The sequence below is a fragment of the Haliotis cracherodii genome, unplaced genomic scaffold (assembly GCF_022045235.1).
Source record: "Haliotis cracherodii isolate W230 unplaced genomic scaffold, xgHalCrac1.p SCAF_18, whole genome shotgun sequence".
Lineage (NCBI taxonomy): Eukaryota > Metazoa > Mollusca > Gastropoda > Lepetellida > Haliotidae > Haliotis > Haliotis cracherodii.
The window spans coordinates 5,900,881-5,916,381 of NW_027266273.1; the positions used below are offsets into that span (position 1 = coordinate 5,900,881).

General features: G+C 42.1%; 1 protein-coding gene across 1 annotated transcript in view; it reads right to left on the bottom strand.

Annotated features, from left to right (window-relative positions):
* Positions 1-15,501, bottom strand: part of LOC139465204 (uncharacterized) — a 44,637-nt gene that overhangs the window by 16,190 nt on the left and 12,946 nt on the right. Inside the window, exons 8-15 of the mRNA XM_071246869.1 lie at positions 14,904-14,981; positions 13,654-13,738; positions 11,736-11,966; positions 9,470-9,580; positions 8,453-8,602; positions 6,461-6,598; positions 5,393-5,566; positions 3,547-3,657 (exon numbers count right to left, since the gene is read on the bottom strand). Of these exons, the coding sequence (XP_071102970.1) occupies positions 3,547-3,657; positions 5,393-5,566; positions 6,461-6,598; positions 8,453-8,602; positions 9,470-9,580; positions 11,736-11,966; positions 13,654-13,738; positions 14,904-14,981 (1,078 nt within the window). The remainder of the gene's footprint in view (positions 1-3,546; positions 3,658-5,392; positions 5,567-6,460; positions 6,599-8,452; positions 8,603-9,469; positions 9,581-11,735; positions 11,967-13,653; positions 13,739-14,903; positions 14,982-15,501) is intronic.

Here is a 15,501-nt window from a genome sequence, read left to right on the forward strand (position 1 = left end):
TAACAGTGAGTTTGGCCAAAATTATTGAGAATAATATTGAAAGAAATTTTGAATAAAATTATTGAAACATACCAAAAACATAAATCCAGAAATACAGTGAACATTTTTTATAACCAAATATGTAATAATATGTTGTTTGCTTGGCATTCTAGAAGTGGGTAAGGAAGTAAGAAAATATACAACTTCATGGATAACAACTTCTGGTTTATGGCGACATTTCGATGTAGATTCTTATGCCGTTATCAAGCTGGAGTGAAAACAACCAAGTGATGAGAGGTATAAGGTAGATATGCATGATGTTTCGGCAAGCAGCAGATTGACATTGATGACAGCAGGGAATAGATAACAAGTAGCATACAGATAATTGGTTGAAGCCAAATGTACAGTAAGGATAACAAGTTGTACACAGGTAATGAAGCACATGGGTTATGAAGCCAGATGTACAGTATGGATAAGGATTAAAAGGAATACTTTATTTGTTTATTTGTTGTTTAATGCCGCACTCAGTAATATTCCAGCTGTATGATGGCAGTCTGTAAATAATCGAGTCTGGACCAGACAATCCAGTGATTGACATCATGAGATTCGATCCATGCAGTTGGGATATGATGACCGATGACATGCATCAACTAATTCAGTGAGCCTGACCACTCGATCCCGTTAGTTACGTCTTACGACAAGCATATAGTTGCCTTTTACGGCAAGTATGGGTTGCTGAAGATCTATTCAACCCCGGATCTTCACGGGCCGATTAAAAGGATTAAACAGTTGTGACAAGCTGATTGGATCCTAATTAAAAAGAGTCTATTGCTTGATTTCTTCTTCATAGGCAGACGAGATGTAATACCCTTGATCTCTGTTGATCAAAGGTTTGTGACGGCTGATTAATATAGCTTCTAAGAGTTTTCTTTTGGTGAAATCCTGATGTTTGGTTGAGAGGACTTGAATTTTGTCAAACTGAATTTGATGGCTAGTGATCTGAGAGGCTGATTTGCTGTCTGCTTTGGCTGTGGAAGTCTTATGTTCTTTGATGCGGATATCTACTGGGCGGGAGGTTTTTACCATTGTACGAAATGTTGCTATATGCAATATACCCGAAGTTGTTATACATTAATGTGAATGTTTTCTAATATGCTATGTTGTCGACATGCTATTTTCCGTGTACCTGCTTGCGGTAATGTTTTTGAATTGGAAAAAGAAAATCAAAACTTATTGTCTGAAAGAATAATGGGCACCATCTTTTACACAGCAGTGTTTTTTGAATCTCATTAAAATACACATTGATACATATATACTGTCCAAAGAAAGTTTGGAATCATGAAAATATTTTTATACAGTCAAGTCTTGTGATTTTTTAATCCGACAATCAGCTTTATCAGACACTAATGATGGGAACCGATTAAATCAGTGCTATTTAGACCTGATAATCCGACAGTCTCGTACTCCGACTCCGACACACCTGATTTGCAACGAATTGCTGAAATCACTCATTAATCAGTCATGTTAATCCGTCACAGTGATCAGAGTACTCTGTGGTCATCTGCCCGCGAGTACACAGCCCTGTGTTTTGATGCAAGACGAGTCGGCTGGTAAATACATATTACAACGGCTGCAGAGATAAACTTCCTTAACAATAAACAATTAATGCTTTAAATAAATAAAACAGGATTAATCACATGCTTAAATTATTTCAATATTATTAAATCGCTACCGCTGAGGACATCACATTAGAGGTCACGTCAGAACGACCTTTCACAAACTTTGACCGACCCATAGTTTCCCTACACCCACTCCCCAGAGTCCCCCTACAAACACTCCCCAGAGTCCCCCCTACACCCACACCCCATAGTCCCCCTACACCCACTCCCCATAGTCCCCCTACACCCACACCCCATAGTCCCCCGTACATCCACTCCCCATAGTCCCCCGTACACCCACTCCCCATAGTCCCCCTACACCCACTCCCCATAGTCCCCCTACACCCACTACCCATAGTCCCCCTACACCCACTCCCCATAGTCCCCCTACACCCACTCCCCATAGTCCCCCTACACCCACTCCCCATAGACCCCTACACCCACTCCCCATAGTCCCCCTACACCCACTCCCCATAGTCCTCCTATACCCACTCCCCATAGTCCCCCTACACCCACTCCCCATAGTCCTCCTATACCCACTCCCCATAGTCCCCCTACACCCAATCCCCATAGTCCCCCTACACCCACTTCCCATAGTCCCTTGTACACCCACTCCCCATAGTCCCCCTACACCCACACCCCATAGTCCCCCTACACCCACTCCCCATAGTCCCCCTACACCCACTCCCCATAGTCCTCCTATACCCACTCCCCATAGTCCCCCTACACCCACTCCCCATAGTCCCCCTACACCCACTACCTATAGTCCTCCTACACCCACTCCCCATAGTCCTCCTACACCCACTCCCCATAGTCCTCCTACACCCACTCCCCATAGTCCTCCTTCACCCACTCCCCATAGTCCTCCTATACCCACTCCCCATAGTCCCCCTACACCCACTCCCCATAGTCCCCCTACACCCACTCCCCATAGTCCCCCTACACCCACTCCCCATAGTCCCCCTACACCCACTCCCCATAGTCCCCCGTACACCCACTCCCCATAGTCCCCCTACACCCACTCCCCATAGTCCCCCTACACCCACTCCCCATAGTCCTCCTACACCCACTCCCCATAGTCCTCCTATACCCACTCCCCATAGTCCCCCTACACCCACTCCCCATAGTACTCCTACACCCACTCCCCATAGTCCTCCTACACCCACTCCCCATAGTCCTCCTACACCCACTCCCCATAGTCCCCCTACACCCATTCCCCATAGTCCCCCTACACCCACTCCCCATAGTCCCCCTACACCCACTCCCCATAGTCCCCCACACCCACTCCCCATAGTCCCCCTACACCCACACCCCATAGTCCCCCCCACACCCACACCCCATAGTCCCCCCTACATCCACACCCATAGTCCTCCTACACCCACTCCCCATAGTCCCCCTACACCCACTCCCCATAGTCCCCCTACACCCACTCCCCATATTCCCCCCCACACCAACTTTCAACAGTCCCTCTACACCCACACCCATAGTCCCCCTACCCAAAAAGTCCCCCACACCCATTCCCAACAGTCCCTCTACACCTACACCAATAGTCCCTCTACACAAACTCCACTAGTCCCCCTGCAGCCAAAGTCCCCCACACTCACTCCCAACAGTCCCTCTACACAAACTCCAATAGTCCCCCTACACCCAAAGTCCCCAACACCCACTCCCAACAGTCCCTCTACACCTACACCAATAGTCCCTCTACACAAACTCCACTAGTCCCCCTGCAGCAAAAGTCCCCCACACTCACTCCCAACAGTCCCTCTACACAAACTCCAATAGTCCCCCTACACCCAAAGTCCCCCACACTCACTACCAATAGTCCCTCTACACAAACTCCCATAGTCCCCCTACATCTACTCACCAGATACCCCTACACAACACCCACAGTTATATCTACACCCACCTCCTCCCTGACTTGCTGCAACTGGTGCTCCTTGTGGTGAAGTCTCTGGCTCATGTTGGTCATCTCCCTGTCTTGAGATTGGAGCCGAGTCTTCAAGTCTTTCACCGTCAGCTGCAAACAAATGTGTGAAAATACTTGGTGTAATGTGTAACAAGTCTCTCCTTGGTGTAATGTGTAACAAGTCTCTCCTTGGTGTAATGTGTAACAAGTCTCTACTTGGTGGTATGTGTAACAAGTCTCTACTTGGTGTAATGTGTAACAAGTCTCTCCTTGGTGTAATGTGTAACAAGTCTCTACTTGGTGTAATGTGTAACAAGTCTCTACTTGGTGGTATGTGTAACACGTCTCTACTTAGTGTAATGTGTAACAAGTCTCTACTTGGTGTTATGTGTAACAAGTCTCTACTTGGTGTAATGTGTAACAAGTCTCTACTTGGCGTAATGTGTAACAAGTCTCTACTTGGTGGTATGTGTAACATGTCTCTACTTGGTGTAATGTGTAACAAGTCTCTACTTGGTGTAATGTGTAACAAGTCTCTACTTGGCGTAATGTGTAACAAGTCTCTACTTGGTGGTATGTGTAACACGTCTCTACTTGGTGTAATGTGTAACAAGTCTTTCCTTGGTGTAATGTGTAACAAGTCTCTACTTGGTGTAATGTGTAACAAGTCTCTACTTGGTGGTATGTGTAACACGTCTCTACTTGGTGTTATGTGTAACAAGTCTCTACTTGGTGTAATGTGTAACAAGTCTCTACTTGGTGGTATGTGTAACACGTCTCTACTTGGTGTAATGTGTAACAAGTCTCTACTTGGTGTTATGTGTAACAAGTCTCTACTTGGTGTAATGTGTAACAAGTCTCTACTTGGTGGTATGTGTAACACGTTTCTACTTGGTGTAATGTGTAACAAGTCTTTCCTTGGTGTAATGTGTAACAAGTCTCTACTTGGTGTAATGTGTAACAAGTCTCTACTTGGCGTTATGTGTAACAAGTCTCTACTTGGTGGTATGTGTAACACGTCTCTACTTGGTGTAATGTGTAACAAGTCTCTACTTGGTGGTATGTGTAACACGTCTCTACTTGGTGTAATGTGTAACAAGTCTCTACTTGGTGTAATGTGAAACAAGTCTCTACTTGGCGTAATGTGTAACAAGTCTCTACTTGGCGTAATGTGTAACAAGTCTCTACTTGGTGGTATGTGTAACACGTCTTTCCTTGGTGTAATGTGTAACAAGTCTCTACTTGGTGGTATGTGTAACAAGTCTCTACTTGGTGTAATGTGTAACAAGTCTCTACTTGGTGGTATATGTAACAAGTCTCTCTTTGGTGTTATGCTTAACAAGTCTCTACTTGGTGTTATGTGTAACAAGTCTCACTTTGGTGTAATGTGTAACAAGTCTCTACTTGGTGTTATGTGTAACAAGTCTCTACTTGGTGTTATGTGTAACAAGTCTCACTTTGGTGTTATGTGTAACAAGTCTCACTTTGGTGTAATGTGTAACAAGTCTCTACTTGGTGTTATGTGTAACAAGTCTCACTTTGGTGTAATGTGTAACAAGTCTCTACTTGGTGTTATGTGTAACAAGTCTCACTTTGGTGTAATGTGTAACAAGTCTCTACTTGGTGTTATGTGTAACAAGTCTCACTTTGGTGTTATGTGTAACAAGTCTCACTTTGGTGTAATGTGTAACAAGTCTCTACTTGGTGGTATATGTAACAAGTCTCTACTTGGTGTTATGTGTAACAAGTCTCTCCTTGGTGTAATGTGTAACAAGTCTCTACTTGGCTGGTGTAAAATGTAACAAGTCTCTCCTTGGCTGGCCTATGACAACAAGATGAGACGTACCTCAGCTGAAGCCTTGAGCTGCTTGAGTTGTTTTTCAAACTTGGTCTGTACAAGTGCCTCCTCATTGACAAGGTCCACCTCCTTCTGCATCAGCTGTGTCTCAGCTGACTTCAATTTTCTCTCCATTGTTGAAAGTGACTTGATGCTATCAGACTCCATCAACTCAAGATGGGCCTGCAATAGTCAACAGTCAAATCTGTAGCTGGGAACAAGACTACAACAGTCAAACATTGATGAATAGCATTACCGTATTCACCTGGATAAGTGCCCTGCTCCCATAATCGCCCCCTCACCAACTGTTAGATCAATCTTAGATAATCCTTATAAGCACCAGTACTCACCCTGAATGTATACATGACAGTTCGTATTTTTGTGTGTAAAATATATATTTTTTACAGAAAATACAGCTGTGTCGAACGGGGTGAAACCCACAGTGAAAACATAACTGCAGGCATGTCAATACCCAAAATATGTCAGCAAATCTGTCTCCAGTTAAGCCATTTAGGCCTGTAATTACAGTCCTGTAGTAAAATTGTGAACAGTGTATATATGTTTTATTAATTATGATCTATTTCATAACTGCAGTTAACTTTATTTTCGGCAAAATAGTGTGGGAACTGATCTGCAGATGACACCAACTTACTGTTATATGCAGCAAGGCTGACCAGACTAATGGTATTGGTGCCATGTAATAAACCTTAGTTGTCAGAGAATAAACTACCTAAATTGCATTAACTTTACAACCCATGAAGATTCCGGAAAACAACCTTGCGATTGCAAATGATAATTAATAAACTAGAGATGTATTTCCGTTGTTGATACAGACAAATAAAGAGAAACAATAATAAGTCTGAGAGTTTTATTCGTGGGACAATAATAGTTGCAGATTAATTTCTTTAGAGCTTTGTGCTAAATAATCATAAAAGTAATGATGTTGGGTTTTACATATTGAAAAAGTGGTAGTGCACGGTAGAGGTAAAACAGATATATATATATACACACTGGTATGCTGGAACACACCCTCAGAAACAGCCCAATGCTAACCCAACATATGAACGAGTGTCCCACCTGGAGAGCTTTGATTGTGTCCAAGTAGCCTTGCTCCCGCTGTTGGAGGTCAGCACTGACAGTGTCGTCTGCTCGGGTGGACCCCGAGTCCTGCTGATGGATGCTGGCACAGTAGGCATCACTAGCCTTCCCACACACCTACAACACATCACCTCACTTGAGAAATTGTCATTCTTATATCTGTTTTTGACATGAAACATTGGGGTTCGATGTCCCACCCCACCCCCATTGTTGAAAATATAAATGTGACATTAACACCTCCCCCCTCAATAAGATCATGTCATTGATATACCACATCCGTAATCAACCCTCAACATTTGTTCTAATCAGCCAGGGTAGAACAGGTCTTCAGCAACCCATGCTTGCCATGAAAGGCAACTATCCTTGTCGTAAGAGGTGACTAAATGGATCACATGGTCAGGCTCGCTGATTTGGTTGATGCATGTCATCGATTCCAATCGCGTGGGTCGATGCTCATGATACCAATAACTTGATTGTCTGGTCAAGATTTGATTATTTACAGAACGCCCTCATATAGCTGGAATATTGCTGAGTGCGACGTAAAACAACAAACCAACCAAACCAATCTAATCATCCCTTCACTAACAATATGCTGAAGTTCAGTTCAATAAAAACAGCCATTCAGATATGGGTCATTAATGTGTAATAATGCCATGTTTAATGTGGCTACCATGGTTTCTTTCAAAATCAAATCAGGATTCTGTGCGCAAACATTAGACACACCATTGGATATCATTTCATAGAGTTTCTGCATCATAGAATGGGAATTACAGAGAAGATCTTCAGAATGCAGTCAACTAAGGTGTAGTGGGGTGTGTGATATGTAAAGCCATGTAGCAGGGTCAAAATACAATCATGTCAAAAGAAGTATAAAATGTTATTCCTCATACCACATACTTCTTTGTGGTTTCAGATTAAATGTTTTTTTGTGTCTGTTTTGTTTGTTGTTTAACGTCACACTCCAATATTCAAGCTATATGACGGCGGTCTGTAAATCATCATGTCTGGACCAGACAATCAAGTGATTCATATCATGAGCATCGATCCATGCAATTGGGTTACAATGACATGCATCAGCCAAGTCAGCGAGCCTTACCACCTGATCATGTTACTTGCCTATGGTAAGCATGGGTTGTTCAAGTAAGGTACGAAAAATGTACATGTTTAAAATGGATGAAGAGACGGACAGATGGACAATGCACACATCACTTCATAAGTTCAGCAAAAGATGGACACAACATACCTCTTGGGGGTATTCCTTTGAATGTTATATCTTAATGTTACATCACAAATATACTGGGCTACTTCGGAGATGACTTAAATTCAGAGGGAGAAAAAGTTCTAATCTTTAAGTCCTAATTTTAGTATTTGTGTCGGAGGATTACCAGTATGTAAATTAGTACTAAACAACAACAGCTCGACAAAAACGGATGAAACACAATCAATTTTACAAGACTGACCTCTGAATCTATTATGTCATTACTTGAGGAATAAATGTGGCACAGGACGACCAATATCTGTTAACATCTTCAAAAATCTCCCCAGGACTTAGCCAATTCCTATAAATTATGGGGGGCACGGGTGGCCCAGTCGTCTAAGGCACCGCATTTCGCTGTGTAGAGTTGCGTCTCTTGGACATGCCAGGAACCTATGATTGTGGGTTCGAATCCCGGTTCGCCCCGATTATGTTTCTAGGTTTGTCAGCACCATACCTGTGCTTGTGGGTTTCACCGAAGTGGTAAACCTCTGAGACTTGCATCACTTCAGGCTTTCCTGCCACATTAAAGCTGACACGCCGCAATATAACTGGAATACTAAGAGCCTTAGACGACTGGGCCACCTGTTCTCCCCCAATCTGAATTCAGAGTAAGGTGCATAATGTATGCTGTCTTTTAGTCTTATACTACTGTGCACTGAGGATCATTTCAGGCCAGTTGGCCTTGAAGATAATATACCCCTGTTGAATCTCACCTGTGCAGCAAGGGCTGACACCACAAACACCAGGGGGTAGTGAGACAGGGCGTGGCCTCCAGCCTCTGTCGTGGGGAGGGGGTTGAGCGTCATCAGGTGCTTTCTTGTTTCCAACACAGCATGACACATGACAGACTCACGACATTTGCACTGTAAGACCCAGGTATATCAATGAACACTGAGGAAACCTTTACCAGAGCTCCAAAAAATTGTTTGAGCCATTGAACATTTACTCTCACATTGTCATTTCATTAACATATATTTAAACGGGCAACTTCGTCTTCTTGTAAGTTGTTTGTGAAACTTAGACACTGTTGCAAAATGGGTCCTGAATAACTTAAATCCAACTTGTTGTGACTGCCAATTGGCCAGAGTCGTCTCCCTTTACAGCTCAATGAGCCATTCCTTACAGTATGAGTGAGTGAGAGAGGTTTTACGCCACTTTTAGCAATATTCCAGCAATGGGCTTCACACATTGTACCCATACGGAAATCAAACCAAGGTCTGCGGCATGACGAGCGAACGCTTTAACCACTCGACTACCAAACAACCTCCTTACACTATAAGACAACATTAAAGCTAAATATAATCATTTGAGCCATATCAAAAACTCACCAATCAAAAATACATTTTTAACATACAAAATGATATTGGTATTCATACAAACAAAATATTCAACATCATGTGACCTTATTTTAAAGCATTTCTTAGTTTCAAATGCCTTAGTTGTTGTACATGGTTCAGTCCAACACATATTGACTGACGGTTGTCGTGAATCTGTGAAGGAAGCATGGATAAAAACACTGACTATGTCCCAACCAATCAACAAGTGGGTTGTACTGACAGAGCCAACCTGTTGTTGTTTTATCCCACTAATGCCGAACACCAGGAAGGGTTACAACAAGTACGATCTTTCAACGTCTTTTGTCAGGATATGGAACTTGAATTGATCATCTTTGCCTCTTTCCACATCTTTGTTTTACAAGAGATCTTTCAAAGCCAAAAATACTGACCTACCTTCACATGTTTCTCCAGCTGGGAAGGGTTAAAGTTCATCTCCATGTGGACCGCTTCCAAGTCCATCATCCATGTGGGGATACACACTCTGCCGTCTCTCTCACTGCAGGTCTGGAGGGAGACGCATCATACAACGGAAATACATTAAACTTGTTTTGTCCAACTTGTCTGATATACTTATGAATATAATAATTGCTTTATTATCCACTCTTTGGATCGTGTGTGATGAAGGGGTGTCGTCTACATAGTAGACTGTGGAGAGGCGTCAACATGGCATCAATGATGGGGTTGTCCTGATTAGTGGAAAACTATAGATCTGCTGCAGGTTTGACAATAAAAACAATAATGGCGATGCTGGATGTCCTGAAATAAATGTATAAAGAAAATAGAAATTGTTCCATCCTTTCTCAAACATTTTGCATTTCTTGGACTGCTATTGTGATGTGTAATATCAAATGGTTTGTCTGTCTGTCTCTGTGTGTGTATGTGTGTCTATCTGTATGTGTGTGTATGTGTATGTGTGTCTGTTTCTGATTGTGCGTGTTTGTGTGTGTGTATGTGTGCATGTGTGTTTGTGTGTCTCTGTGTGTGTCTCTCTGTGTGTGCATGTGTCTGTGTGTCCCTCTGTCTTTGTGTTTGTAAGCATGTGTATTTGTGTGTCCCCCTGTGTGTGTCTCTCTCTCTCTGTCTGTGTCTCTGTGTCTCTCTCTCTCTGTCTGTGTCTCTCTCTCTCTGTGTCTCTCTCTCTGTGTCTCTGTGTCTGTCTCTCTCTGTCTGTGTGTCTCTCTCTGTCTCTGTCTGTGTGTCTCTCTCTCTGTGTCTGTGTCTCTGTCTCTCTGTGTCTGTGTCTCTGTCTGTGTGTGTGTCTCTCTCTCTCTCTCTGTCTGTGTCTATGTGTCTCTCTCTCTGTGTCTGTGTGTGTCTCTCTCTCTCTGTCTGTGTCTGTGTGTCTCTCTCTCTGTCTGTGGTTCTCTCTCTCTCTGTCTGTCTCTCTCTCTCTCTCTCTGTCTGTGTCTCTGTGTCTCTCTCTCTCTCTGTCTCTCTCTCTCTGTCTGTGTCTGTCTCTCTCTCTCTCTCTCTGTCTGTGTCTCTGTCTCTCTCTATGTGTCTGTGTCTCTGTGCTTGTGAGTGCATGCATGTGTGCCTACATGCCACACTAAGCAATGTTCCAGCTATATGATGGTGACCTGTAAACAATTGACTCTGGACCTGACAATCCAGTGATTGATACTGTAATCCACATTGTCGGCATAAGATGACACGCAATCAGATAAGTCACAAAGCCTGACCACCTGTTCCATTAAGTCGCCTCTTACGACCAGCATAGGTTGCTGGGGCAAATTCTAATCTAGCATCGCCACAGGGTTATACCGGTAGTCATTTGAATGAAGAAACAATTTGAGATGGTCAATGAATCACCAAGCCGTCCTACCTTGCACATTAACTGGTGGTGCCACAATCTCATTAAAATGATCTTAGTTATCGCTATACTAAACAAAGATCTGAGGACATCCCATTAGGGGTCACGTCAGAACAACCTTTCATCCAACCAGTCAGAGTGTCGCTTACCAGATCATGAAAGTGACTGTCGGAATGTGATTTCTAATCATGCAACCACGAAATATTTACGACAGGGTATTCCGAATGACAGTTACGGGTTTAATGATTATATCCATACAATCTAGGCCATCTATAAGCCATTCCAGAATGTTTTTCTTGTCAGTTTTAATTTTTATAATCGAGAATACCTCAAAATATGTTTCGAAGCATAGTCGCCAGTTTGAAACTAGTGTTGTAAAGCTGCCTTCTGATTGGCTAATGTCGATTTCTTGTCAGCCATTTCATTGGTTGTTCTGACGTGACCCGTAATGGGAAGTTTGCTACCTTGCACACTCAAGATCTCATGATGAGTCAGGGGAGATAACTTTGCTTTGAAATTGTCATAGCCTTTCCATGGCCAAATCAGAATTGTAGCTTTCGTTTTTGCAACCCTTTAAACGTCAACTTGACCATGAAAACATGGACGACAGTACATAAAATATAAATTGGCAAAAGATGTATTCGAAAACTTTGTCAGTTTAATCATGGTCTGGCTGTCCTCTCGAAAAAGATGCCAGCATTTAAAACAAAAAAAGAACAAATTGTTAAAATGCGAACTGGGCATTGCTCTTGTTTCTTGTTAACTTATAACACATTGCACACACATAATTAATATTAATACTTTCAGGTATGTGACTGGATTAATTACATATTTGGAGTCGCTAACCTCTCTGCGTGGGGCATCGATAACGTCTACAACAGCCAGACTGAAGGACGGGTCGGCAATGTTGGTAAGGGACACCGCCTCCTGTAGGACGCGCCTCTGCTCTGACGACAGTGATGAATACGGGACAGTCACCGATTCCTTCATTCGCTGCTGGGTTAATGCTGTGTTGAGGTTGCCATAACGACCAGATTTTATCAAGAGCTTGATCATGGTGTCATTACAAAGCACAGCCTGAAACATTGACATAGATACACACTTTCCAATATTTGGTACCATAAATGATCAAATAGTAGTAATAACAATACTGTGAAACTCCACTGATCCTAATGGTACAGATGCCAGTGAAATTGTCCTGATGACACATTCATATATCTATGAATCTTCATACAACAAATAAAGGGACCTTGGAAGAAACCTTCATCCTTATTTAGTACTGTGTTGCTTTTTCCAATATAATTCAATTCACTTGTAATGACATTCACATGTCTGTTTTCACATTTTATCATTAAGTTTTAACATTTGTTTGCTGTTTGTCATCTCCCTGAGGCAGGGGAGTTAACAGACTATAAAAGTCGAGTTTCCAACCTTGCAGAACTTGGCTGGAATTGTGGAGTGATATTAGGGCTGGGCTAACGAGTCTATGCATAATCCAATCAAAATCGTATTAAAAAATCGACTCCCGGGTGCAGGATTTGCAAAACATGTGTACCACCAACACATCGTCAGCAGATATTTTCCAAATCTTTTCATGTTTTTAATCAAGTTGCTCACATGATTTGATGCACTTCACAAAGTAAGAGCCGTTTTATCACAACATATATTGTGATTATCGCTCAGATCATCTTGATTGGGCGCAACAATTTAGTTTGAAGCAAATGCAAGTGATATGAGTGGTGGAATCTGATTGGTCAATAGGTGGGACATAGAAGGGACATAACTTGTAATAGCTACTGTTGGCGCTACGATCAAGCCCAGGAATTCCAGCCCAGTTCAGCAAGGGTGGAAACTGGACTTTTACAGTGTGTTAACTCCCTTGTCTTGGGAAGATGGTTGTTTCCAGTCAATATTCCAGGAGAAGGACTGCAGCCTGCAAGTAATCAAGACTGGGCTGGACAAACCAGTGATTGGAACTATGAGCAATGTCCCACCCTGTACAGTGACATGCAGTCAACCTGACGGGGCTGGTACGGGTAACGCGGGTTCTCGGGTCAGGTGGGTAATGAGTAGGACCCAGGTACCCACGGGCCCGTGGTTAGTCACATGATATATTGTTTAATGACAAAAATTATCTAAAACACTATGGTTACACTACAAGTAACTAATGTTCCCATTTCTTTCTGACTCTGCACCCACTCTTTAATATGTTTGAATAAAGATAAAACTGCATGTAGTAAACTTCAGTGTTTGCATAACCAGAGAGTTTTGTACGTGTGTCTAAATACATTTTGCCAGGGCAGACTTTTCCAAATCGGACATTTTTTACCTATCTCATGAGACCTACAGCGGGTACCAGGGTAAGGTCGGGGGGGGGGGGGGGGGGGGTAACCGGATAGTGAATTTGGAGTCCCAGCCCTAAAACCTGACCACCAGGTCACCTCCTCCATGAAGCATAGGATACTGGCAATCTATTCAAACCTGGAATCCTCACAGATGAAGCTTCAACCAGAATAAATTGTGAATGAATCTGCCATGTCAAGGCCAATGAGTTCATTGCAATGAGTGAGTATGGTTTTATACTGCTTTTAGCAATATTCCAGCAATATCAAGACGGGTGACCCCAGAATTTGGTTTAACACAATGTATCCAGGTGGGGAATCAAGCCTTCGGTGTGATGAGCAAACAGCTTGACCGCAAGGCTAACACATCTCCCCATTTATTGTAATGCTACAAGTGTTGTATCTGCTGGTTGTACACTGACCGTCCTGTGCAACTCATCCCTCACAGCCTGAATGTCTGCCGCCTCCGTGTTGTTGAGGACGGGGAAGGCAGAGTCGCCATACTGTCTGCACAGAAAAATAGTTGCAGCAAAATGTACACATATCTACAGAGGCAGCAACAATGTGTTTGTATAAACCTTTTCTCCAAAAAAGATACAAGTGTTCACATCCAGTCATGCCATGACAGTATGACTACAGTAATACCGTCTTCGACGTAATAAGCGCCCATGGCACCCTCAAAATTAGAAATGGGGGGATATTATTAGAATAAAATTTTGAGAGTTGAAAGATCGTAAATTTCGTGGTTTATGCTGACAGCCTGAAATGATATAAAAGAAAAGTCTGTGCGTATTATACATGACAGATATATTTTCCAGAATTTAATTGCCAATAATTAATAGTGCATATAACACACGAGTGTGTATTATACACGCATAAATAAGCCTTTTGTACACTGATAAATTGGAAGAGGTGCTAACTGGGATCATTCACTAACCAATATATTAGCAAATATCGCCATGGACTCTTATTAAAATGGGGCGTTTATTGCGTCGAATACGGTATGAAAAAATTGGGTGGTCCTTCACCTTTTTGTGTAGTATACATTGCCACATTTGTACAAGCAAGAATATGATTTTTCTAAATAGGACTGGCTGCTATTTGGGTTACAGCACATTTTATTTTTCATTTGAACACGTAAGAAAGCAACCTTAGGATAAATTCATTGCAGATATTTTTATGGATGTATTTTTCCAAATGTCAGAAAACTGACTTTCAATCATGTAGTTCTTTGCGCATTGGGAAATGAAGTTTATCAATGTTCATTATTTCTACACTCCATAAAGTGAATGACATAACATTTTAGGCTAAAAAAAATAGAAGAATTGGTTCTCAGGCAATGCTTTTCAAAAATATAGTGCTGGCGGGCGGTGTCTTTTCTTTTTGTTCAAACTAGTATGTAACCAAAAAACAGTTGTGTAATCAATAAACAATTGTGTACAATCACCATGGGAAAGGGTCTCCCTACATAAATATATTTTGATGATTAAAATACTGGAATACAGTGTTTGACTACCAATGGACTTGGAATATTTAAGGATTTGGTGGTATTTTCTAAAAAATATAAACGAAACGTGCGGCGAACTTTATGATGATGAGGGAGGTGCCTGAGAACCCAGACTATTATTTTTTCTAGCCTCAGTAACTGATCTCAAGACTTCTGTTCACCTACTTTAGAAACTGATCTGCAATTATAAGAGCCATTTCTGGAGTCGCATAATCAGCAGCATGCCGCACATCTCTGTATTTGCTGAAATGTACAAATATAGCATATAGATATACATTTCCTTTTCTGTATTCAACTCTGTTACAATAGCATAGTATAACAGCAAGTTTAGATGAACACAGCACCAAATAAACTATCCAAGAAAAGACTGGGACAGAAATGGATGTTGTAACATGTACGCCACAGGGCACTCACAAAGACTTTAAGTGTGCCAACAAGGACTCTGTTGATCTGTCTCAACACTGTGAATGTCAATTCACCATGAGCCAGATGACAAGCAGTTGTAATGTAGGTAGCTTGCCCCCTTCATTGGGGGGCATTACTGATATATTAACATCATGGTCAATTTCTGAATCTCCAGGTTTATCTTATTAGTCATACTGTGCACAACGTGTAAATCTTTATGTTTGTCCAGATTACATTTTGCCAAAGAACATTTATCACTGGCTTTGTACATCAATTACAGCAAGGCATTTTTATTTTTATAAAAGACATGGTTTGCCCTCCAGGTACCAGGAACTTGTTTAACTATGCCTTTACAAGT